This window comes from Notamacropus eugenii, chromosome 5 (genome assembly GCF_028372415.1).
Source record: "Notamacropus eugenii isolate mMacEug1 chromosome 5, mMacEug1.pri_v2, whole genome shotgun sequence".
Taxonomy (NCBI): Eukaryota; Metazoa; Chordata; class Mammalia; order Diprotodontia; family Macropodidae; genus Notamacropus; species Notamacropus eugenii.
In genome coordinates, this window is record NC_092876.1 from 399,765,740 (window position 1) to 399,789,261 (window position 23,522).

At 38.2% G+C, this 23,522-nt stretch overlaps 1 protein-coding gene across 1 annotated transcript in view; it reads left to right on the forward strand.

The window, feature by feature from the left end:
• The window catches only part of SLC9A7 (solute carrier family 9 member A7), a 193,283-nt gene that overhangs the window by 67,397 nt on the left and 102,364 nt on the right, over positions 1-23,522 (forward strand). Inside the window, exons 2-3 of the mRNA XM_072614549.1 lie at positions 9,587-9,786; positions 21,933-22,010. Coding sequence (XP_072470650.1) covers positions 9,587-9,786; positions 21,933-22,010 — 278 coding nt within the window. The remainder of the gene's footprint in view (positions 1-9,586; positions 9,787-21,932; positions 22,011-23,522) is intronic.

Below are 23,522 nucleotides of genomic sequence, written 5' to 3' on the forward strand. Positions count from 1 at the left end.
CAGTTCTTCATTTCCTTCTCTTCTCCCTGATTTTCTCTTCCTCCTTTCTCACCTCCAAGCACACACACACACACACACACACACACACAATCAATTATTCAAAGCTCAGTCTGGCTTCTGTCTCATCGCTATGGGGCAGTTAGGTGGTGCGGTGGATAGAGGACCAGTGCAAGAGTCAAGACGACCTGAGTTCAAACCTCACCTCAGACACTTGACACTCAGTAACTGTGTGACCTTGGACAAGTCATTTAACCCCAATTGCCTCATCCTGGGTCATCTCCAGTCATCCTGATGAATATCTGGTCTCTGGATTCAGATGGCTCTGGAGGAGAAGTGAGGCTGATGACCTGCACAACTCTCCCTCACTCAAAACAAAGTCAAGTTCAAGTCATGTCATTATTTCTCTGATGGCGTGGTCTTCTTTGGCAATAAAGGATGAACACACATATTATGCTGAGATACCTATTACAGAAATCCTCCTTTGTATTTGGAGTTCTCCATGTAGGGTAGCAAAGCTCCTAATTACAGCAAAATTTGAACTAAAAAAGACTGATGAAAACTTACCAACTCTGTGTATTTATAAGACAGAACATCACACACAGTACATTTAACATTTACTGGTCTTTTCATTTTGTGGGTACTTCGTGTTTCCTGGTGTCTCACTTTATATTGTTCTTTTTTAGACTGAGGTCAATTTCTGTGATGTTTTGTCCACGGCAAACAATCAAGTATCTAAAGACAATTGTACCGTCCCCTTTCCTGGAACATTTCTTTTACTGTATTGTCACTGTTTCCTGGCTGGAAGGCCAAAAATTCCAGGTGACTAGGACAATTGATGTATTTCAATGCTTTTGCACCCTCTTGCTCTTCTGTGGTTCTCAAGTGGCATTGAAAAGTTGGTAGCTGAAGTGGAGCAATAAATGAAATTGATAAGCATTAATGACCTACTATGTCCGATGCTGTGCTAGGTTCTGGGAAGCATTTAATCCCTGGCAAAGAGGAGACTCTTCTCTTTAGAATGTTTTTTTTTTTCTAGATGAAGATTATCCTTCTATTAGTGGTTTAGTTTAGATTTAGAGTTGAAAGAGACTTCAGAGGTCATGTAGTGCAACCTACATGATGACCAGAGACCAAGGCTCACAGGCTGTCTTTGGAAAAGCCAGCAAAGGAGTTTGTGGAGTTGGTTTCATTGTATTCCCAAAGACAAGAAGAAATAGAATTTCACTGGTCCCTTGATCATTTGACCTAGTCCAGAGTGTTGAGTCTAATTCCCTATGTCCCCTTCTCCAGGCTTACCTTTTAGATAGTCCCTTCCCTTCTCTTGTTGTAGGTCAGTGACTTCTTTGTCTGACCTCTGCTGTCTGTCACCCATCCTATATTTAGTATTTGGTGGTATTTAGGATTTTTAAAAGGAAAACAAAAAACAACAGAGCATTTTTGCATGGTATCTTTCACATCTGTAGACTCTATCCTAGTAGACATTGTGAAAGTACAATTGTTGTTCAGTCATTTTCAGTCACGTCCAACTCTGTGTGACCTCATTTAAGGTTTTCTTGGCAGAAATACTGGAATGGTTTTGTCATATCCTTCTTCAGCTCATTTTACAGATGAGGAAACTGAAGAAAACAGGGTGAAGTGACTTGCTAGGGTCATGTAGCTATTAAGAGTTTGAAGCTGGGTTTGAACTCAGAAAGATGTCTTCCTGACTCAAGGCTCAGCCCTCTATCTATTGCACTACTTATCTGTCCTGAAAATGCATTAGGTGGTTAAAATGTGTCTATGGAAACTGTAAGAGATGTACTAAGTTGTATTAAGATGTACAAGTTGTACTAAGAAATCATGGTGGGTCTTACAGAAGTGATATTCTTTATGGCTCATCATGCATTTGATTATGCTTAAAGTTACACTGGAAAATTTAGAGCTTTGGGGTTTTAGATTACTTGGGTGAAAGATATTCTTGGAATTCCCCTCAAGAAGATACACATTTGATACCTTCTTCGCTTGGGATTGTGGCAGGAGGGCAAGAGGAAGAACTTGCTGTGCCTTAGGATTACTGATATGACCATTTCTCCATCACCAAATGCTGTCAGTTTTCTCAGAAAAAGACTTTTTTCCCCTTTTGTTTAGATCACATCCCACTCCTCCCCAAAATAGACTTCCTGACGTCTTGATCAAGTGATAAGGAAAACTAAGTGCTGCAGAATCGATGCTCAAATTATGGTACTGGAGAAGACTTTTGAGAGTGCTTTGGACAGCAAGGAGATCAAATCGGTCAATACTTAAAGAAATTAATTCAGGCTATCCACTGGAAAGTCAGATACTGAAGCTGAAGCTTAAATACTTTGGCCAAATAATGGGAAGATGGAATTCATTGACGAAGACCCTGATGTTGGGAAAGATTGTAGGCAAAAGAAAAAGGGGGACAGCAGAGGATAAGAGGGATAGTATCATGAAAATAATGAACATGAGCTTAGACAGACTTCAAGAGATAAGTGGAGGACAGAAGAACCTGATGTGCTATGGTCCATGAGGTCATAAAGAGTCAGACATGACTGAACAACATCAGATTCTATTAAGAAATTAGCAATATCTTGAAGCTCAGGCATCCTTCTCTCTCTCTCTCTCTCTCTCTCTCTCTCTCTCTCTCTCTCTCTCTCTCTCTCTCTGTCTCTGTCTCTCTCTCTCTGTCTGTCTCTCTCTCTCACTCTCTCTCTCTCTCTCTTTCTTTGAGGGAGAAGTATTTCTACCTTCATGATCATCCATTGTATTATCCTTTACCATTTTGTAAAAATGCAATCCTGAGATAACCAGAATCTAGCTGGAATTTTTGTTTTAATGAAATTATGCTCAAAAGTTGGCAATGAGGTAGAGCAACTTAAGTGTCTGAAGTGACTTGTGAATTATAAATCATAAATCTTCTAACAGAAATCATAGGTAAAACATGAAAATTAGATTAGGAAAGGATTAGAAAGATCAACTACAATGGCAGCTCAAAATATATTTAATGTAGCATTTAATATGATATAATATATTCATATATTTTGTGGGTACTTGATGTGTTTCCTGGTGTCTCATTTTTTAATTGTTCTTTTTTAGACCGAAGTCAATCACTGTGATGTTTTGTCTACGAGAAACAATATATTAATATAATATATATAATATAATAGCATTATAATATACATACCATATATTATATATAATTCGTTATATATAATAATATAATAAAATATATTTAATGCTTTAGAGTTTACAAAACACTTTCTTCCTAACAACCCCATAAGCTATTATTATTACAAGTATTATTCTCCCTACTTTATTGATGAGAAAGGTGAGAGCCAGAGACAAAGTGGCCTGCTTACATTCACTGTTAGTACATGATCTTAGTTCAGATACCAAAGTGTGATGATGATGCTGAGGAGGATGATAGGGATTTCTGATAATTTCTCTGAATAAGGAAGATACTAACTTGCTTGCAGAGACTCTTTGTTCACAGTGTTTAATTTCTGGGTGAGGATCATCCTCTAATAGTGTTTTAGGCCTTATCATAACTTTCCAGTTGGAAGGTATTTCAGAGGCCATCTAGCCTATCCTCCTAATTTTTACAGATGGAGAAAGTGAGACCCAGATAAACAGACTGTCTTTGGATAGTCCAACAAAGGAGACTATGGAATTACTTTCATTTTGCTCCCCCAAGACAAGAAGCAACCTAATTTCCTTGGTCTCTTGATCATCTTACCTTTAGTAACGATGAAGAGAATAAATAAAAAAGCCACTGAAGATAATTGCAGTTTATGTGCCAACATCTGTCACAGAGAATTACGAGGTAGAGGAATTCTACCAGTAACTTAAGAAGATCTTCCAAATTGGTGGTATATTTTAATATTTAGTGACAGTGCTTACATGAGTGTGGGAAAAGAAAGTCTGGGCTCAGGTCTGAAAAACAAAAAGTCAGATATTTGTAGACTGATCAGACCTTTGTACTTAAGAGACTTGGAAAGTGCTGGATCAAATGAGCACTGATCGATATTCCAGAAGATAAAATTGTCTTCTTAATAGCATACAGCAGGTTCTTGATTGTGAGTCATATAAATAGTAGCTTTCCGTGTGTGACCAGGTCATCATTCAGCTATAGTAAATGTCAAAATTTCCATGAAATTAGATTATTACTCATATGTTAGCAACTATACAAATTCTGGTTCCTATCATTTCCTGCCAGGCTTAACTGAGATGAAGTAGGAACCACAATGAATAATCCAAAAGAGCCCAGAAATCATCTTAGCTTGAAAACCCCTGATTTCTTTAATTTTTTTTTCAGGTGGAAGGACATGGCAACCAAGGGTAACAGTGGTTTAGAATACAACCTCATTTGTAAAATACTATGACCAAATGTGATGATTTGATACATGGTTATGGTGGGGAGTTGGGGAATTCTGAACTGTAGTAAAACTTAAAGTAGTTAGGTGTCCATATTTAGTCTGCCACCAATATGGTGAGCCCCTGAGGTCAAAAAGCCACCACACTACCTGTGGAAAACTGAACCAGCCCACATCAGAAAAAATGTGAGCAAGTTAAAGCTTCTACATTGATCAGTACGAGGATCAGGCAGTTGAGTGGCTACTTGACTGATTGTGTATACCATATAATCTTTAGATAAAAGGATTCTGAATAGTCTAGACTGAGATCCAATCTAAAAATATATATATTATATATTATTACATATTATGTATTATATATTATATCATGTATGATACATATTATAGTCATATATGCCATATGTTATATGTATATAATATATATTTTATACATTATATATATTATATGTATATTACAGAGGATGGTGGAAGATGACAATGAATATTGCCTCTTAAGATAGTGAAAAGCCATGGAAGCAAAAAACAGATCTTTTAGAAAGATATACTGAACCTAATCCCAAGATGACTTATAGAAGAAATGAGAGAACCACAAAGAGGAGAAAAATGTAAAATATATATTCACATTTCCTTATTGATCTATCTTTATCAGTGACAGTGGAGGTACCACATTTGGGTCTGAACACCAGAAAAATTGTTTTGTTGAAATGGCATTTGGAAAAGAAAATCTAGAAGAATGTCTGGATCAGACCAAGTGCTTCTTGAAGAGAGCTATGCTTCAAGGAACAATCTTGAAAGCTTTTTAGGGTTGTTTTTACAAGCTATCTCAAGACGGGGAAGATTCCAAAGAGTGGAATAAATCATAGATTTTAATATTTCCAAAGATGGTGATTGAGAAGACTTCAACTCATGTGCTTACTTTCTCATCTTCATAGAGTCTTTCTGAGAGGGAAATACTAATGTGTCTAGGAATATATTCATGTATATTCTCATGAGAAATGCTCATCTATCTTGATGAAAGTATGAGAAGGGAATGGGCAGGCTATGAAAAAGTATCTTTAATAGAAAACCATATTTTTTCAGCCACACAGGCAACTGAGAGGTCTACAAAATACAATAAGTCATTATTTTTCATTGTAAAAATGGAAGTGATCTTGTGCATATATTTAGCTCCTATAAATCCTGGATAGTTATAGCCATAGTAATAACTGAGGTCACCCTCCCCCCCCCCCCCCCCCCCCACATCTTTACTGATTTCTAACATCAAGTGAAGTATGAAACAGGGAGATACAAGCTTGTTTGAAGGTACTCGTTCATCACTATGTCCTGGTTTTTTTGAATGGTACTTCCTTTTAAAATATTTCCCTCTACATATTGTTTTTGTTATATAGAAATTCTACTTTTTTTATCATGCTACTTTATTGAACCAATTAAGTTTTATTGCTGAATGTCATGAATTATTTTAAGCCATCGTGTCTTCAGTAACTAAGAGTAGTTTTGACTCCTCTTTGCCAATGCTTATGCCTTGAATTTCTTTTCTCTTTTCATATCTCTTTTGCTAGCATTTCTAGAAGTATACCAAAGAACCTCAAGAAAGAGGGCATCCCTGTCTTGCTCCTCTATCTATTTAGAAAGCTTATAGTCTGGTTGTTTATCATTGTCATTGACAATATCCTCCGTAAGTTTCAGAGAGAAGAAAGATTTCCTCTATTTGGTGAGACCCATCCTGTGTTTTGTGTTATTATTATGTAGATAACATCAAGTCCCAGAACGTGATAGGGCATTCTCAGTGAGATCCATGATTACTCAAGAAGTTGGCCAAGAGTCATATAGGAAAGAACTAAATGGATTAAAAATGCTTACTGCTTATTTAGTAAATTAAAAGACAATCGTCAGTGTGCCAAGTACTGTACTGGGAGCTAGGGATGTAACTACAAAGAGTTATATATGCCCTACTCTCAGAAAGCTTGTGTACTAACAGGACACACATATATCTATAAAAGTATGTACAAAATGAGTATAAAAAGAACAAATATAAATGAATACAAGATAGTTAAATTCAAGGTAGTTAGGAAGTGAAGATAAGTTGGTGTTTGAGCTTTGCCTTGAAAGAAGAAAGGGATTCTTTGAGGTGGAGGTACGAAAGGAATCCATTCCAGATAGAGTTTATTCCAGGTATGAGAAATATCCAGTAGAGAGACATGGAGAGGAAGTGTATGTAAGGAGCAGAGAGAAGACCACTTTGACTGGATTGTAATAACTGAAAAGGGGAGCAAAATACAATGAGAGTGAACTATGATGATATTAAGTGGGATGGCCAATCTATTGAGTTTAATTACATCTGAGATAAGATCTTAAGATGGCCATTGTTTTGGGCCCACAATCAGATAGTAAGCTGATTGGACTTGCTTACATTTGTGAAATTATGCATTGCTTTCAGTGGTCTCAGACTTCTTACTACAGCAGCACTGTCTTTATTGCTACCACCCTCCCAGGAGTGCTACATGGCCATGAGTCATAGAACATCATGATCTTGAAAGAAGAAATTACAAATAATCCAAACGTCAATGGAAAGATGCACGGCTGGCATTAAATAGGCTACTACATATTGCCAGCAGTGATTAGAGTGCAAGAGGTGGTTTAAAATACATTATCAAGGACAAATGTAACTGGAAAAGAAAGACTGGTTATATTGAGACAAATGGGTAGCCTAAGTGTCAAATCGATTCCCTTAAGCTACTGAAAAACAGAACAACACATAAGAACACTTCTAGTGCATTGCACAGAACCTCTAAAGAGGATTTATTGGAAAACACAAACCAGAATTATCCTGGATGAGCTGGCATATGAAGGTTGTCATATGCATTAGGGAAAGGATGTACCTACACCAATGAGTACTTTTGATCTGCTAAAATATTAATCCACAGTTTAGTCTGGGTTAGGAAACTGTTGTTGAGTAAATTAAATTTTAAGACTTCACAGAAAGGGAAAGATGGGCTTTGTATGGTCATAGTTGAGGGACGGGACAACTCCTTTAAGAGGTAGAGGTTGATTAGACTCATGAAGAGTGAATAAGACTTGGACCGGAAGGCACCACAACATAAGTATAGGCACTTTAGAATCCCTTTGGGTAAAATCTCTATTTCCATAAATTCTTTGCAGCAAATGTTAAAGCAAATGGTAGGTATCCAAAAGTAACAGATGCAGATTTAATTGTATTTCTAGTATATCCACCTAACTAAAATTTCATACTAACCAATAACTCTTTCCAAACTATACATAGGCAGCCTCTCCTTATGGTGAATGAAGAAGGGTGATTATATGAAGCTTATCAGCATGTAACTAGATGGCCTGAGCAGTTTATCATGTAAAAGTTATTTGTATTGGGGACATTTGAAAAAGTGAAAATGAAAAATAATGTAGTACAAAGGTGGAAGACTCATTGCCAAAAAAGAATAGTGTAGCTAGAACTTGATTAAAATGCAGTGGGAAAATGTTTAACAAAATAACAAGGAATACCATATAACACAAATAATGTTAATTTGTAGTTTTCTGAGTCAGCATGTGGCTAGCAGGGGTCTATTTCTATTTGAGTTTGTCACTACCCATGTAGTAAGTACCTTTTACTTTCATGAGTTCTACTAATGTCGACTTAATTCAGTGTTTTGTCGCCTCCTCCTCCCTTGTCACTTCCATAATGTACTTATGCACATATCCATGGGGCTCTCAGTATTTTAATGATGGTGTTACCATCATAATAATTGGAATAAATAATTAAACTCTATGGAAGCAATAGTAGTTAAACATGTGTACGACACCTTAAATTTTGCAAAGGGATTTTATACATATTAATTCATTTGATCCCAACAGTAGCACACTATGAGGTACTGCCCACATTTTACAGAGGAAGAAACTGAGCCTGAGAGAGTGACTTGTCCAGGGCCACACTGCTAGTGAGTGTCTGAGACAGAATTTGAACTCACTGTCCTCCTGACTCCAAATCCTGCCCTCTAGTACTTGCCCAAGGCGATGAGAGCTATTGTACCATATTGGATACGTATCATTTTAAGCATTCATCTTCATGGAAAATTAAAATATTGGGGCCTTTTGCCATGTCACCTTTCAGTATTTTCAAAAAAAGTAGGAGCTAAAAAGATTAAAACTTTCCTATTTAGATGTGATTATGGAAAGTAACTGTTGATTATTTATGTTTCTTCATACTTAGTTTTTACATTGCCTGGATATTTGATTAATCTTCAAATTGTTGAGCAGTGGGTCCCACCTCAGAATTGTACTCTTTTTTTATTTTATTTTAAAAAAATTTTTTATTTGATTTTCCCACCACCTTACCTTAAAGGAAGTCCATCCTACTTGGAATCGAAATGGATAATGTGGAAAGCAGGGGAGTAGCATTTGCTGGCCCCAAGTAGGCAGTTGCATAGTTCTACAATCATAACTGCTAAATTATGTAACATCTTCAGGGAAAGAGAGTTAATGGTTGGACTCACTAAGCTGTGTAATTAATGCTTTTATTTTCTGAGCTCCAAGGTTTGAAGTGGTTTGAGCAAAATGAGATTGTTTCTTGTTTTCCTCTGGAGTGTGACCAATATAAAAGATGTTGATGACAATTAAAAAATGTGAGGGCATAGTCCAAGTTGTCAGGTGGTGATATGAGTACTTTGGAGGAGTGTTGCCAGTGGGAATAGTAGGGTAATTTGGCTGCTGCTGGCCTGAGCAGTCTTGGCACAACTGAATCTGTTTGTCTTCCTTCAGCCTTCCCACTCTCTACAGAACAGAAAGAAAGGCTTCTAAATATGAGAAAGAAATGGAAGCACTTTTCTTTCATAGCATTGTGAAAATGTATAATTTGATTAGCTTACAAATGGCAGCTATTGTGTAATTTGGTAGACATTAACTAAGAATGAGTATTGAAGGCGATTCAGCCAGTGTTGACTGGTGTTAGAGAAGGGGTTAAAATTTGTGTGTTACATATGCACAAATATAATGCAGTCAAGATCGAAGTGCATCTAGGAGACATACAAAGAACTTTGTTGAATTATGTTAATCCTGTGCCCTGTAGGCACTTAATAAATGCTTGCTGACTGTTGCCCTTTATCCTGAAGCATACACTCAACTTTTGAAAATGTTCCCTTGCTTATGTAATGTTTCTCTGTTACTTGACTCTGAATGTACTTTCCCCCTTTCTTATATTTCAGGACTTATTGTTGGGGTGATCCTACGGTACGGCATTCCTGCTACCAGTGGCCATGATAAGTCTCTCAGCTGTTCTCAAGAAGACAGGCCATTCAGTACTCTGCTGGTCAATGTCAGTGGGAAGTTCTTCGAGTATACATTAAAAGGAGAAATTAGCCCAGGAAAGATCAACAATGTTGAGCAGAATGACATGCTGAGAAAGGTCAGTTGGACTTGGTGAACCTTCAGTCTTGTTATTGATCCTTGCCCTTCTCTAAGTGGATGGCATTGCCTTCAGATGTAGTAGCCATGCTTTTCCAACTTCAGATTTGGGGTCATGGGATCACAATTTAAAAGTTGGAAGTGAACTTAGAGGACATTTAATGCAACTCCCTTATATCTTCTTTTACTATTATTACTGCAACACCTGAGGTCTTCCTTACTCTAGGTTCAGCCTTCTTTCCAACTGCTGTTGAAGAATTGAGGTCCACAGAGGCTGACTTGCCACAGGTCACAGAGCCAAGATTTGAACCTATGTGTCTTGACTCCAAATCCAGTACTCTTTCTACTGTACTATGCTCTCTCTGTGGTTTTCTTAAGTGCCCATGAAAAAGCTAACACCTGAACATTTGAGTCTTTTCTTACCTATAGTCTGGTATGGATGATAATCCCTAAGTCCTGTTTGCTATCCTCCCTCCCTCCCTTCCTTCTTTCTTTCCATTCCCTTCTTTTCCCTTGCCTCCTCCCTTCCCTCTCTCCTTTTTTTCTTTCTTTTCTCCCTTGCCTTCTCCCTTTTCTCCTCTTCCATTCTTCCCTCCTTCCTTCCTTCCTCTCTCCCTCTTTGTCTCTTTCTTTTTATTTTTCTCTTTCTCCTCTTCTCTCTTGTAAACCTGGCTCCAAGTGGAATGCAAATTTATTGAGAATTTCTCTCCAGGAAAATGAGATTAAATTGCTTTTACTTGATTACTGAAATTAAACTGTGGTACTTGAAGTTGGAAAATTAAGATTTTCGGGCTTTGTCATTCATTCATTCATTTGAAGACATAATGGATACAGTCAGCCTGGGAGCCCAGAAAACTGGGGTTCATATCTTGCCTCTGACCTGTGTTGGCTCTGTGTCTCTTGGCAAGTCATGTGACCCTTCATACTTCTTAGGGTTCTTGGACATCTCTAAGGTTATGAATTGCAGAGAAAGTGACATTGTTAAAAAGAGTTCTCTATATCAGTGAAATCATAGGTCTAACCTTACCTTTATTCTTTCCTTTTCTCAGCAAATATATTCAGCAATATTTGCCATGAAAAGGACACTGGATTGAAAATTAAGTAAATTAAGTTCTAGTCTCAGTTCTGCCAAAAACTTGGTGACCTTGAACATGTCCCTTTACCTCTGCACCTCCTTTTTTTTTAATCTATGGAAAGGGGGATTAGACTGAATGATTTCTTTTTTTATGTTTTTTTTACATAAATTTGTTTATTTTCAGTTTTCAACATTCATTTCCACAAAATTTTGAATTTTGGATTTTCTCCCCATCTCCCCTCACCCCCACCCCAGGAAAACGTGTATTCTGATTGCCCTTTTCTCCGATCTGCCCTCCCTTCTATCACCCCCCCTTCCTCTTATCCCCTTCCCTTCTATCTTCCTGTAGGGCAAGATAGATTTCTATATCCCCTTGCTTATATATCTTATATCTTATACTTACATATAAAAACAACCTCTAACATTTATTTTTAAAGCTTTGAGTCCTACATTTTCTCCCCTCCCGTCTCCCCACCCACCCTCATTGAAAAGGCAAGCAATTTGATAAAGGTTATATATGTGGGGTCATGTAAAACACCTCCATGATACTGATGTTGTAAAAGACTAACTGTATTTCCCTCTATACTGTCCCACCCTCCATTTATTCAGTTCTCTCCTTTGACCTGTCCCTCTCCCAAAGTGTTCGCTTCCAATTACCCCTTCCTCCAGTCTGCTGGCCCTTCCATTATCCTCTCTCCCTTATCCCCTCCCCCAGATTTCCTGTAGGCTACGATGAACTTTCATACCCAATTGAGGTTTATGTCCCTCCTAAAACCTAATCTGATGAAAGGAACGCTCACTTATTCCCTCTAATCTTCCCTTTCTCCTCCATCGTAAAAGCTTTTTCTTGCCTCTTTTATGTGAGATGATTTACATCATTCTACCTCTCCCTTTCTCTTTCTCCTAGTACATTCCTCTGAACTCTTCTTTTTCTCATTCTGTTGTTTTTGTCTTATAATTTCTTGATTTCTCATAAAGTCATTAGCTTCTATTTGCTCCATTCTAATTTTTAAAGAATTATTTTCTTCAGTGAGCTTTTGGACTTTCTTTTTCAGTGGACTCATTCTGCTTTTTAAGGCATTCTTCACCTCATTGGCTTTTGGGACCTCTTTTGTGATTTGGGCTAGTCTATTTTTTAAGGTATCATTTTCTTCAGCATTTTGGGGGGTTTCTTTAGCAAGTTATTGACTCTTTTTCATGATTTTCTTGCATCACTCTCATTTTTTTTCCCCCAATTTTTGCTCTACTTCTCTTACTTGATTTTCAAAATCCTTTTTGAGCTTTTCCATGGCCTGAGACCAATTCATATTTTTCTTAAAGGCTTTGGATGCAGGAGCTTTGAGTTCATTGTCTTCTTCTGGCTGTATGTTTTGTTTTCCCTCATCACCAATGATGTAAGAAAATACCTCTTCACCAAGAAAGTAAGAATCTGTAGTCTTTCTTTTTCCCATTTGCTCATTTTCCCAGCCAGTTACTTGACTTTTGAGCTCTTTGTTAAGTGGAGGACTCCAGAAGCAGCCTCTGCTTCGGCAGTGGTGTAGCCACCCTGGGGCTGGGGCTGGACCATGCTCCTCTCTCAGCCAGGTGAGAAACGCTTCCCCCCTGACCTTTGAAACTGTCTTTAGCTTTTGTGGGTTAAAAAGTCTGGAATCCACAGCAGCTGCCAGCGATTCAGTCCCCTAAGGCCTGCTCCTACTCAGTCCATACAGGTTTGGCCCATGCCAAAATGTGCTCCACTCCCAGCCTGGTATAGTAGACCCTTCCCCTCAACCTTCCAGGTTGTTTTGGGCTGGAAATTTGCTTCAGTCTGTCATTTTGTGACTTCCACTGCTCTAGAATTTGTTTAGAGTCATTTTTTTTACAGATTTTTTGAAGGGGTTTGGGGGAGAGCTCAGGCAGGTCCTTCCTTCTACTCTGTCATCTTGGCTTTGCCTATGGACTAAATGATTTCAAGGACTACTTTCTGTCCCTCTCTAATGTTTACAAGAGACTCCAGGAGAAGCACTGTGGATGGTTAATGTCAATGGCTTAGTGTCCCCTAAGTCTTTGGTATAAATGAAGGTATAGAATTTATCATATTATAATCTTAACTCAAACATTCTCTCTTGGCCTCTCCACCCCCACCCCCATGTCTTTTCAGTTGACATTATAAGTGACTGAGTTATTCTGAGGGAAGGATGTTTTTGTTTTTTGTTTCTCTACATTAATGATTATCAGGGGAAGCATGAGATACATATTTATTAAAACAGGGTCTATTGCTTTATATATAAAGTTGTGTTCCCCACCCCCTGCCCCCAACCAGGGAGTGAATTCTCTAGTGACCAAGAATGCTCAAAGTCTCATCTTAGTTGTGGAGAGGGAACAGCAGGGGCAGTCTAGTCTGGTCCATCTTTCTAGATCCAGACCAGGGGTTCTTAACCTTTATTTGTGTTCTAGATCCCTTTGGCCATCTCATGACACTTGTGGGACCCTTCTTAGAATAATGTTAGAAAGTGAGTTCTTTGAAGGCAAGAACCAGGATCCTATTTGTCCTGGTGCTTAGTACAGTACCTAGTACATAGTACGGTGTTCTTAATAAATACTTCTTGACCTACTAACTTAAAAACTGATAAACTAATTGCTTTCTGTAAGATACTGTGCTAATCAGTGAATGGAATATCTGTGAAGATAGGTTTAAGTTACGTTGTATTGTGTCCTGGTAGTAATTGATTCTTTGATCTTAAAAAAAAAAAAAGCTCTAAATAGTCCTTCCAGTAGAAAAAAAAATCGATAAACTATATACCATGCTTTTCTTTTTTATTTTTAAGGAGAAAGCTACTCACCCTGGAGTTCTCTGAATTCAGTTTTTTAGTCTTTCCTCTCTTTAGGTAACAAGGAACAAATGTTAAATTTTTCTGCTAATTTGAGTAATCCATCTATTTAAATGACTCTTGGGAAGCGCTGTTGTTACTGATTGTGATACCACAATAACGAAGGCAAAGCTATTGAGTCATGGGAGTGGGAACGCAGCAGCTGCTGCCCATACCCCTGAGGAGGGTACAGAGGCTGAAGTCGACATATGCAAGCTGAGAGTCAGGGCTCATTTGTTAGTGTTTCTACGTAAGCCTACTAGATGCTGCTGTGGTAGAGCTGATTATTTTTGAAGGAGGGAGAATGAGGGAGCTACGTGAGATCAATTCAGTGTGGCTATGTTCTAACATCGAGTATTTGTGTTTGGGTACCTGGCTTCTGTGTATGGACACAGGGACTTCTTGTATGCCCAGACCATGCTGTAATGCTGCTTGGGGTCTTGGGCATGGAGAATCCCGAAGGATTACTCAATGATCAGTCTGTCTCAGGTGTGTTTTTGACACACATTTCATCCTCCATTCCTTATTATTTACTGTTCTCACACTTGTCAGAGAACTCAAGGACCCTGATGAATTGTCCTTGTAAGGACTTTCTGGTTGGAAGTAGTGGGAGCATAATTCTTTGTGATAAAGCAGGTAATAGAATGAGAATATGTGTTTTGGTATTTTTTTGAGTAGCTAGGTTATTGAGACTGGAGTCAGGAAGATCTGGATTCAAATCCATTCTTAAAACATTCACTAGCTGTGTGGACTGTGGACAGTTTATCTCAGTTTCCTTCTCCGTAAAACACGCTGAAGAAGCAAATGGCAAACCACTCCAGTATCTCCTCCAAGAAAAGCCCAAATAGGGTCATGAAGAGTCAGATACAACTGAACAACAACAACAAATTTTGCAGGTATACTTTAAAGAGATATATGAAATATTTGTGTGTTATTGGGATATTGTAGAGAGGAGTCACAAAAGTGTTGGAAAATTTTTTTAGAAAGTTCTGTCAGTAATAAAAATCTTGTGTTTTGAATGTGAATAATCAGGAGTTGAGGGGGAGAGGCAACCTTCAACTGAGAGATAATTTAAGCTATGTACTTTGGGAGAACAGTGTAAGCCTTTGTGTGAATATGCACTTTGATTGTTTGATATTTAAATGTAAAAGTAGAACTCTTTACTTCTTTTCTGTATTATGGAGGGCCCTGGGTTTTCTTAAAGTAACCTAGCTCAGTGCTAATCTTAAAACCTATTGTACTCATTGCTCTTTTTAGCGTTTGAGTTATATGTAATGGAATTTAGATCAAGACATAGTTACATATTCAGTTGGTATTTGTTGAGAAGTAAGGTGGCACAGTAGATAGAGAACCAGCCTTGTAATCCAAAGAATCTGAGTTCAAGCCTTGCGTCTGATACATACTAGCTGGTTTTTCTCCTATTAATATGTAAGATACTTGAGGACAGATGTTTTTTGTTTGTTTGTTTTATTTTTTAGTGTTTTTACCCCTCTTTGTGAAAGAGGCACCTGTATAATACAATGAATGATTGATAGAGCTCCAGAAAGTTGTTCAGTCATTTCAGTTGCATTCAACTTTTCATGAAGCCCATTTGGGGTTTTCTGGGCAAAGATACTGGAGTGGTTTGTCATTTTCTTCTCCAGCTCATTTTGTGAATGAGGCAACTGAAGCAAGCAGGGTTAAGTGACTTGTCCAGGGTCACACAGCTAGTAAGTGTCTGAGGTTGGATTTGAATTCGGGTCTTCCTGACTCCAGACTTGGCTTTCTATCCCCTGAGCCACCCAGTTGCCTAGCTGGTCAGGAAGCACATGGTTTCAAATTTGAATTCAGTGACCTTAAGCAAATCACAACTTCTGTCTGCTTGAATTTCTTCCCTTGTAAATGGGATAACAGCAGCACCTTCCTACTAAAGTTATTAGGAAGACAGGATAATATTTGTAAAGCATTTACAAATAGTTTGGTGTCCAGCACATAATAGATACTTAATAAATGCTTGCTTACTTCCTCTCTCCCTTACTCCTTTTGTTATCACATGCTTTTAGCACAGTCCCTGGCTAGTAGTAAGCCTTGATAAATGCTCAGCTGATTCCCTGGGGGGCTAGTGGCTTAATCTCAGTGTTCCAAGCAACTTCCAAGATTTTATAGCAGTGAAAATCCCTTCTATAATGGAAGAGGGAATTTCATCACCAGGAGTTCCCTTACCAGGAGTTTCCTTCATGACTGAAATAACAAGTTTGGACTAAAAAAAAATTTAAATTAGGTAGTATATACATGGACATGAACATAATTCATAGTATTTTACAGTCAAAGGTAACCTTCGTGTTATTCATATGACTGTTTTGAGTTACAAATTACATTATACAACTAAAAACTACTTGAAAATAAGAATGTATAAATTACTGGGAATGAGCATACTGTTCCGAAGGCTGAAACCAAGTCAGGAGAGGCAGATATGCAGTTCTACTGGTATGTATACAAAGACTGAGTAACTGTTGAGCTTCAGCTTGTATTCAGGAGACCTAGAACCATCCCTGCATCAGCTTCACAACTTCTCCTTAGTAGGTGCTGTTGGGATATCCATCAATCAACAGGCAGAGTCATCTCTGTTTCAAGCATTGCGGTAGACTAAGTAGAGACATTAAATTTAAAAAAAAAAAAGTCCTCCACTTACCAGCAGCTTGGTTTCTATCGGGATGGATCGTGATGTAAGTAAATACAAAATAAGTAGTAGCATAAGTAAATTAAGTCACATAAATAAATGCAAAATATATAGAAGGTGATTTGGATGAGACACTAGCAGCTTGGGGGAGACCAAGAAAAGCTGAAAATGGGCTTTGAAGAAAATTCAACTAAGAGGTGGAGTTGAGAAAAGGGTACGTTCCTGGCATGAGGGACATAGTCTGAGCAAAGGTGTGGAAATGGAAGATGGAATGTCACAAATAAGAAACAGCAACTGGGCAAGGCTGGCATGAATGTAGAGGGCATGAAGAGTAGTATTGTAAGTCCAGAAAGGTAGTACAGCCAGATTTGGAAGAGCTATAAATGTCACACAGGAGCATTTGTGTTGATTTGGATTCATTAGAGAACCAGCAGGGCTCTTAGAGTAGACCAAGGACATGGTCAGACTTGTGATTTAGGAATACCATTTTGGCATCTTTGCAGATGATGTATTGAAAAGGGGAATGCCTAATTAGGAGGCTATTATAGTAGTTGAGGTAAGGTGTGATTAAAGAGGTGTTGTTACTGGTCAGTCATATACTCTTCATGATCCATCAGGGTTTTTCTTGGCAAAGATACTGGAGTGATTTGCTGTTTCCTTCTCCTGCTCATTTTATAGATGAGGAAACTGAGGTGAACAAGGTTAAGTGATTTGCCCAGGGTCACACAGCTAGCAAGTGTCTAAGGCTGGATTTAAACACAGGAAGATGAGTTTGTCTGAGGCTGGGCCCAGCACTCTATCCACTGTGCCACCTAGCTGCCCTCAGAATTGACAGGACTTAGCTAGTGATGGAATGGATGTGGGGGTCTAAGGGAAGGAGAAGAGGATGACTCTAAGCCTTCAGACTTGGGGAAATGGAAGGATGATGGTGTCTTTTACAGAAACAGAAACATTAAGAAGAGGGATGGTTGGGGATAGGGGTGCGGAAATGGTCATTTTCTTTGACTATGTCAACACTGAGATGCATATCAGCAGGCTCTGCTGGTAAATGTTTCATAATTGGCTCCCTAGGAGGGAATTGTAAACAATACACTACTTAACTTTAATCTTCAATGTTAACGTTTTCATCATTCCTTTCTTAAGTCTGGATAATCAACAAAATAAACCAAGCTCTGATTGGTAGTATTTGCTGATTTTTAAGGAATAAATACTCACACTGAAAATTTAACAATCTATTCTACCAGTACAAACTGACTCTACCACATGACTGCCTGTGGGGTCATTTAATTGGAAATGTTCAGTGAGCATTTGTATGGGGTGTGATAGAGATGACTCGGAGTCAGAGCTAGGCTGTATTATGCCACATAAGTAGTTTCTACTGATATACAGCACCAGACCTGTAGTCACAAAGACCTGAGTTCAGCTTGGCCTTACACACTTAGTAGTTGTGTGACCCTGGGCAAATCTCTTAACCCTGTTTTCCACAGTTTTCCTCTTCCGTAAAATGAGCTGGAGAAGGAAATGGCAAACTAACTCTAAGATCTTTTGTCAACAGAACCCCAAATGGGGTCATGAAGAGTTGGATAAGACTGAAACACTGAACGACAACAACAAAAAAAAATGCACTAACTAGCTAGCTCTGTGGTTCCTGTTAAGGCACCTGAGCTACCTCTAGACCTCAGAATCCTTTCCAGTAAAATGACAGATTTAGATGCAGTGATCCATAAGCTTCTGTCCTTCTCAGAGTCGTAGAATTTTAGAGTTGGAACAGACGGTGAAGGCCATCTAAGCCAACCCATCCCTGAACAGGAATTCTCCCCTACCAGTGTCATCTGGCCTCCACGTAAAGTGAAACCTAATACTTTCCAAAGCAAGCCATTCCCCGCTTTGGGCACCTGTAGTTGTGTGGAAGGTCTTTCTTCTATCAAGCCACAATTTGCTTCTTTGCAGCTTTTGGAAGCGTTCCTACTTCTGTCCTCTGAGTGTCAAATAAAACAAGTTTCATCACTCTTCTATATGCCAACCTTTGAAAAACACTTGAATACAGACACCATGTCTTCTTCCTGCCTCTTTTCCCCCATCCTCTCATCCCCAGTCTTTTCTCCAGGGTAAATATCCATAATTCTTTATATGCCCTGAACTCAGAGTCCTAGATCATCTTGGCTGCCTGGTTGTCTGTATACTTTGCAGCTTTAGGAATGTCCTTTATAAATGTAATGCCTCTAAAGTGTCTGACCAAAGGATTGCATAATCCATCCATCCTGGAGATGATGCCTTGTATCACATTTTTGACTTATTGAACTTTATAGTCCACTGAGACCTCTGAATCTTCCTCAAACCAACTGCTATCTACCTCTGCTGTTTCCCATCTTGGACATGAGATTGATTTTAGGAATCCAGGTGTAAGATTTTATTTAATTTCATCTTTTTCATTCTGGTTCAGTGTAAGTTCTGTGCCTCCCAGCTTTGTGTCAGGGATAGATATTGATAAGTGTGCAATCTTTTCCTATATCTAGGCCACTGATAAAAATTTTAGAACCCTAGGTACAAGCACAGATCCCCTAGATGTTCAGCTAGAGACCTCCTTCCAAGTTGATATTGAATTATAATATCAAGTTTTAAAACTATCATTTATGTAGTCCTTGAAGGTTTTCTAAGTGTTCCATATACACTGACCTTCAATATAGTCTTGTGAGGTGAGTATTACAGCTACTATCCCCATTTTATAAACAGTTACCTAGACCAAGAGAGGTTAAGTTGCATGCACAGGGTGTCACTCAAATAATAAAAGTTTCCAACCTAATTCCTCCTGACTCCTGGCCCAGCACTGTTCTGCTGTGTACATTGTCTGTTTTGATTTGGCCCTAAAATCCTGTGATCATTTAAACTTTGGAATACAGTCAAAGATGCATGACTCAAATATACTTGTCCTGTCCGTCAAACCGCACTATATTTAGCCCAGTACTCAACTGAACTACTATGAGAAAGAGATCTTTGGTCCGTGTCAGGTGTTCAAGATGATTAATCCTCTCTTGGCATGTTGTGATATTAGAAGATTTTGGATTTGGATGATATTATTAATAATTCGAGCTGAATTTTGAAGGAAGCTGAGAAGCATAAGTGACAAAGAAAAGTATTCCAGGTGTGAAAGACAGCCATTGGAAAATTATGGAGATGGGAGATGGAGTGTCATGGTAACAAAATCAAGAAGACTAGAGTAGTTGGTTTATAGACTGCAGGAATAAAGCAGAGCATACTGGAGAAGCAGGAAGGGGACAAGTTACCAAGCTTTTAAATTATGCCAGAAAAAGCACCTTCTATTTGATCTCATAGCAAGCCACTAGAGTTTATTTTATATTGATAGCAAGCCAACAGAGTTTATCGAGTAAGGAGGTAGGGGACCTTATATATGTACAACTAAAGCAGAGAGAGTGAATCAGAGTAGAAAAATGAAATTCAGGGAATTTCTCCAAGATCAAGGCTTGATCCCTAGTCACAGCTCTGCAGCCAGGAGTTGACAAATGCCCAAGGGCAGGGTAGGTAATCTTCACCTGAGGTATGGGACTACATGGGTAAAACCAATTTTTTCCATAAGCATCCTCAAAGGCAGACCACAAAGATAAAAGACTCAAGTTAATGAACTGAGAAAACCAACACATTAAAAAAAAAACCTCCCACCAAAAATCAGAATAGATATGCTAAAAATCAAAGAAAACATGAACAAAACTGGAAGAAAAAACATTGAATTAATAAATAAAACTTGAAACTTTTTAAAAATCCAGTAAAATGGATAATCCATTAGTCCAATCAGAAGAGAAAGAGGAAACCCAGACTGCGTATCAAAAACAAAAAAGGAGAAATCACAACAGATGAAGGAGTACAAAGGAAATTATCAGAAGTTATTTTACCCGCTTATATGTGGACAAAAATGACACTTCAAAAGAAATGGAGGAGTGTCTAATGTGAATGAATTCAGTAGTTTTTCAGCTTAATAAATTTAAACTGCCAGTTTCTATAAGAAAAATAATTGTGATAAGAGGTAGAAATTAGTCTGTATACCTAGAAGGTTGAAGCAAGCTTGGAAAGTGTACAAACCTTTACTGGATATAATAAGAAAGCACTGTTTTCTAATTATTATTAGATAGAAATTAGTAGTTGTCACAAACTGTAATCTATGTATTGTAAAGAAACCCCAAACTACAGAGTCAAAAGACTCCCCACTTAGAAAACAGCTTTTAGTGGGGACCTCTACTCTGTGTTGGTTTTTCTGATACTTGAGGGTACAGTGGATAGAGTCCTGGATCTAGTCAGGAAGACCTGAACCTCAGACGTTTACTAACGATGTGATCCTGGGCAAGTTACTTAACCTGTTTGCCTCAGTCTCCTCATCTGTAAAATGAGGAAGATAATAGCACCTACCTCACAGAGTTGTTGTGAGGAACCAATGAGGTAATCTTTGGAAAGCTCTTAGCACCATGCCTAGCACATAGTAGGAGCTGTATAAGTGCTTATTCCCTTTCCTTGGTTATACTGCTCTGTTCTAAATAGGTTCTACACTATCCCCACCAAATCGGGTCTACAGAAAGCATCATTGCAACTTATGATTGGTGGAATTTTTTGAAACGGGGTTGGAGCCAAGATGGCGGAGTAGAAAGACACACATACACTAGCTCTTCCCCTATAGCCCATAAAATACCTGTAATGGAATTTTTTGAAATGCTTTATGTTTGTCTGTATATAATCACTTTGCCCTTTCAAGTCAACAAATCAAGTCAAGCATTTATAAAGTTCTTCCTGTTTGCCCAGCATTGATCTAACCACTGGAAATGCAGCAAATGCAAGAAAAAAGAAAACGGTCCCTCATCTCATGGAACTTAAATTTTGGTGGGGGATCCCAATAGATAAGGAAGCTGAAAAGGTGGGAAAGCAGGGTATATGGGGTCACACTGGAAGAGTCCTTAGAGTCAGGAGCAGAGCTCAGAGAAGAATGAAAGAGTGGCTTGGACATCTACTCAGAATGGAGGTTCTAGGAAGAAATACCCAGTCTTAGGAGGGGGCCAGAAAGGTGGAGGGATTTTTCATGGGTAGAAGGCCACAGAGACAGAGATATTTTTCAGGGTGGGTAGGCTTCTGGGAAATGGAGGAGAAATCCAGAGACTTAGGAGCAAATTTGGAAAAGGGATAAAGAAGCAAAACCTGTTGGGGTGACATAATTGGACTAATATAATAAGACCTAATAGTTTATTCAATGACTTATGTGTGAAAAATTTGGTAAAGCACTTTCCATGAATTGTCAAAACTGAATCTAATCATTATAGCTTGTTAAATACTAAAGTGATGCTTCAGGATTGGAAGGTAAAGATGTAAAAATGGGAGAGCTCATCTTGCCTCTCTGTTCTCTGATGGCTGATCTCTTGTTCAAGACAGTGGGCATCCACGTTAATCTCTTATTCTCAGTACCTTGAAAATCCTTGTTGAATAAATCCTTATTGAAATATTAAATGAATTATTACAAATGTGTTTTCATGAAAAATGAAATTCTTTTTTTTTTTTAACATTTTTAGGTAACTTTTGATCCAGAAGTATTTTTCAATATTTTGCTGCCTCCAATTATTTTCCATGCTGGATATAGTTTAAAGAAGGTAAGAAGTTTTAATAATTTGAAGCATGTAATATCTCTGGTAAAAATCTACTACCAAGTCATCTCATTTCTCTTATATTCTTCTATAACACCCAGTGATCACTCAGTAAATACAGCTCACTCAATTAACAGTGTAACCTGAAATCTGATTTTCTGCCTCAAAATCTGATTTTCCTTCATTGAAGGGTCATCGGGAATAGTGGAATGTTGAGTTAAAGCTACTATTTCACACACAGCCTTTTTTTTTATTTTTTTTCTCCAATTACATATAAACAAAAATTTTTAACATTCATTTTTAAAAATTTTGAGTTCAAAATTCTCTTCCTTCCCTCCCCGCTCCTTAAGAAAGCAGGCAATTTGATATAGATTATACAAGTGCCGTCATACAGTTATTTCCATATGAAACATGTTACAAAGGAAAATGCAGACCAAAAAAAACCAAACCCAAGAATAATTAAAGTTTAAAAACATATGCTTCAATCTGCATTCAGACTCCATCAGTTCTTTCTGTGGAAGTGGGTAGCAGTTTCCCTCATGGATCCTTTGGGATTATCTTGGATCATTGCATATCTGAGAATAGCTAAGTCACCCACAATTCTTTACCATACAATACTGCTGTTACTGTGTCCAGTGTTCTCCTGGCTCTCCTCACTTCACCATACAACCTTTTCTTGAAGGAGGAGATTGATGAGAGGTTACAGGGGAAAGGGAGCTGAATTGGTGTGGAATATCTGTGACTTTTTTTTTCTGTTTCCTAACTCTAAAGCCTGTGCGCAAGATTAGAGAGTTTCCTTCAGCAGGATCCCTTGGAGGAACAGACCTAGGCCTTGTTATCAGTCTTTTCTGGCAAAGGGCTAAAGGAAGTCCTTCTTAGCCACCCCCCAGGATGTGAGCTGTTGGCTGCCAGCAGAGCTCAACAGCATTCTTGTGGATTGAGGAGCACCTGCATATCCAACCAGTTCTGTTGGCAGAGCAGTTGTGACTTTGAGCAGACTTAACTCCTTTGTTGCCAACTCCTGTAGAGTTCCATGCCACGTGAACTTTTAAAAAGTAATCTCTTTGCTATTAGGGGTCAGTCATGCTCCTTCTGCAATTCCATGACCCTTCACATAGCTTTATATGAGAAATATTCATTACATCATGGAAAATCCTTTCTCTACATGAACAGAGCATTTGTTACTGAGGTTCTCATTCGGCTGAGATTTGTTAATGAATGTGGAGTGTTTTAAAAAATATAAATGTATATACGTATAAACGTATACATATGTATATATAGGTATATGTGTGGATACATCTGTGTATATGTGGTTTATATATAAGCGTGTGTATATTATGCATACATGTGTGGGTATATGTGTATAAATGTGGTATACGCATGGTTATATTGTATATACATGTTTATATGAATGCATGTGTGCATACATGCATGATGCATGTCCATATATACACATGTGTGGTATATATGTGTGTGGGTATGTTGTATATACATATGTGTATATGTGGTATATATTGA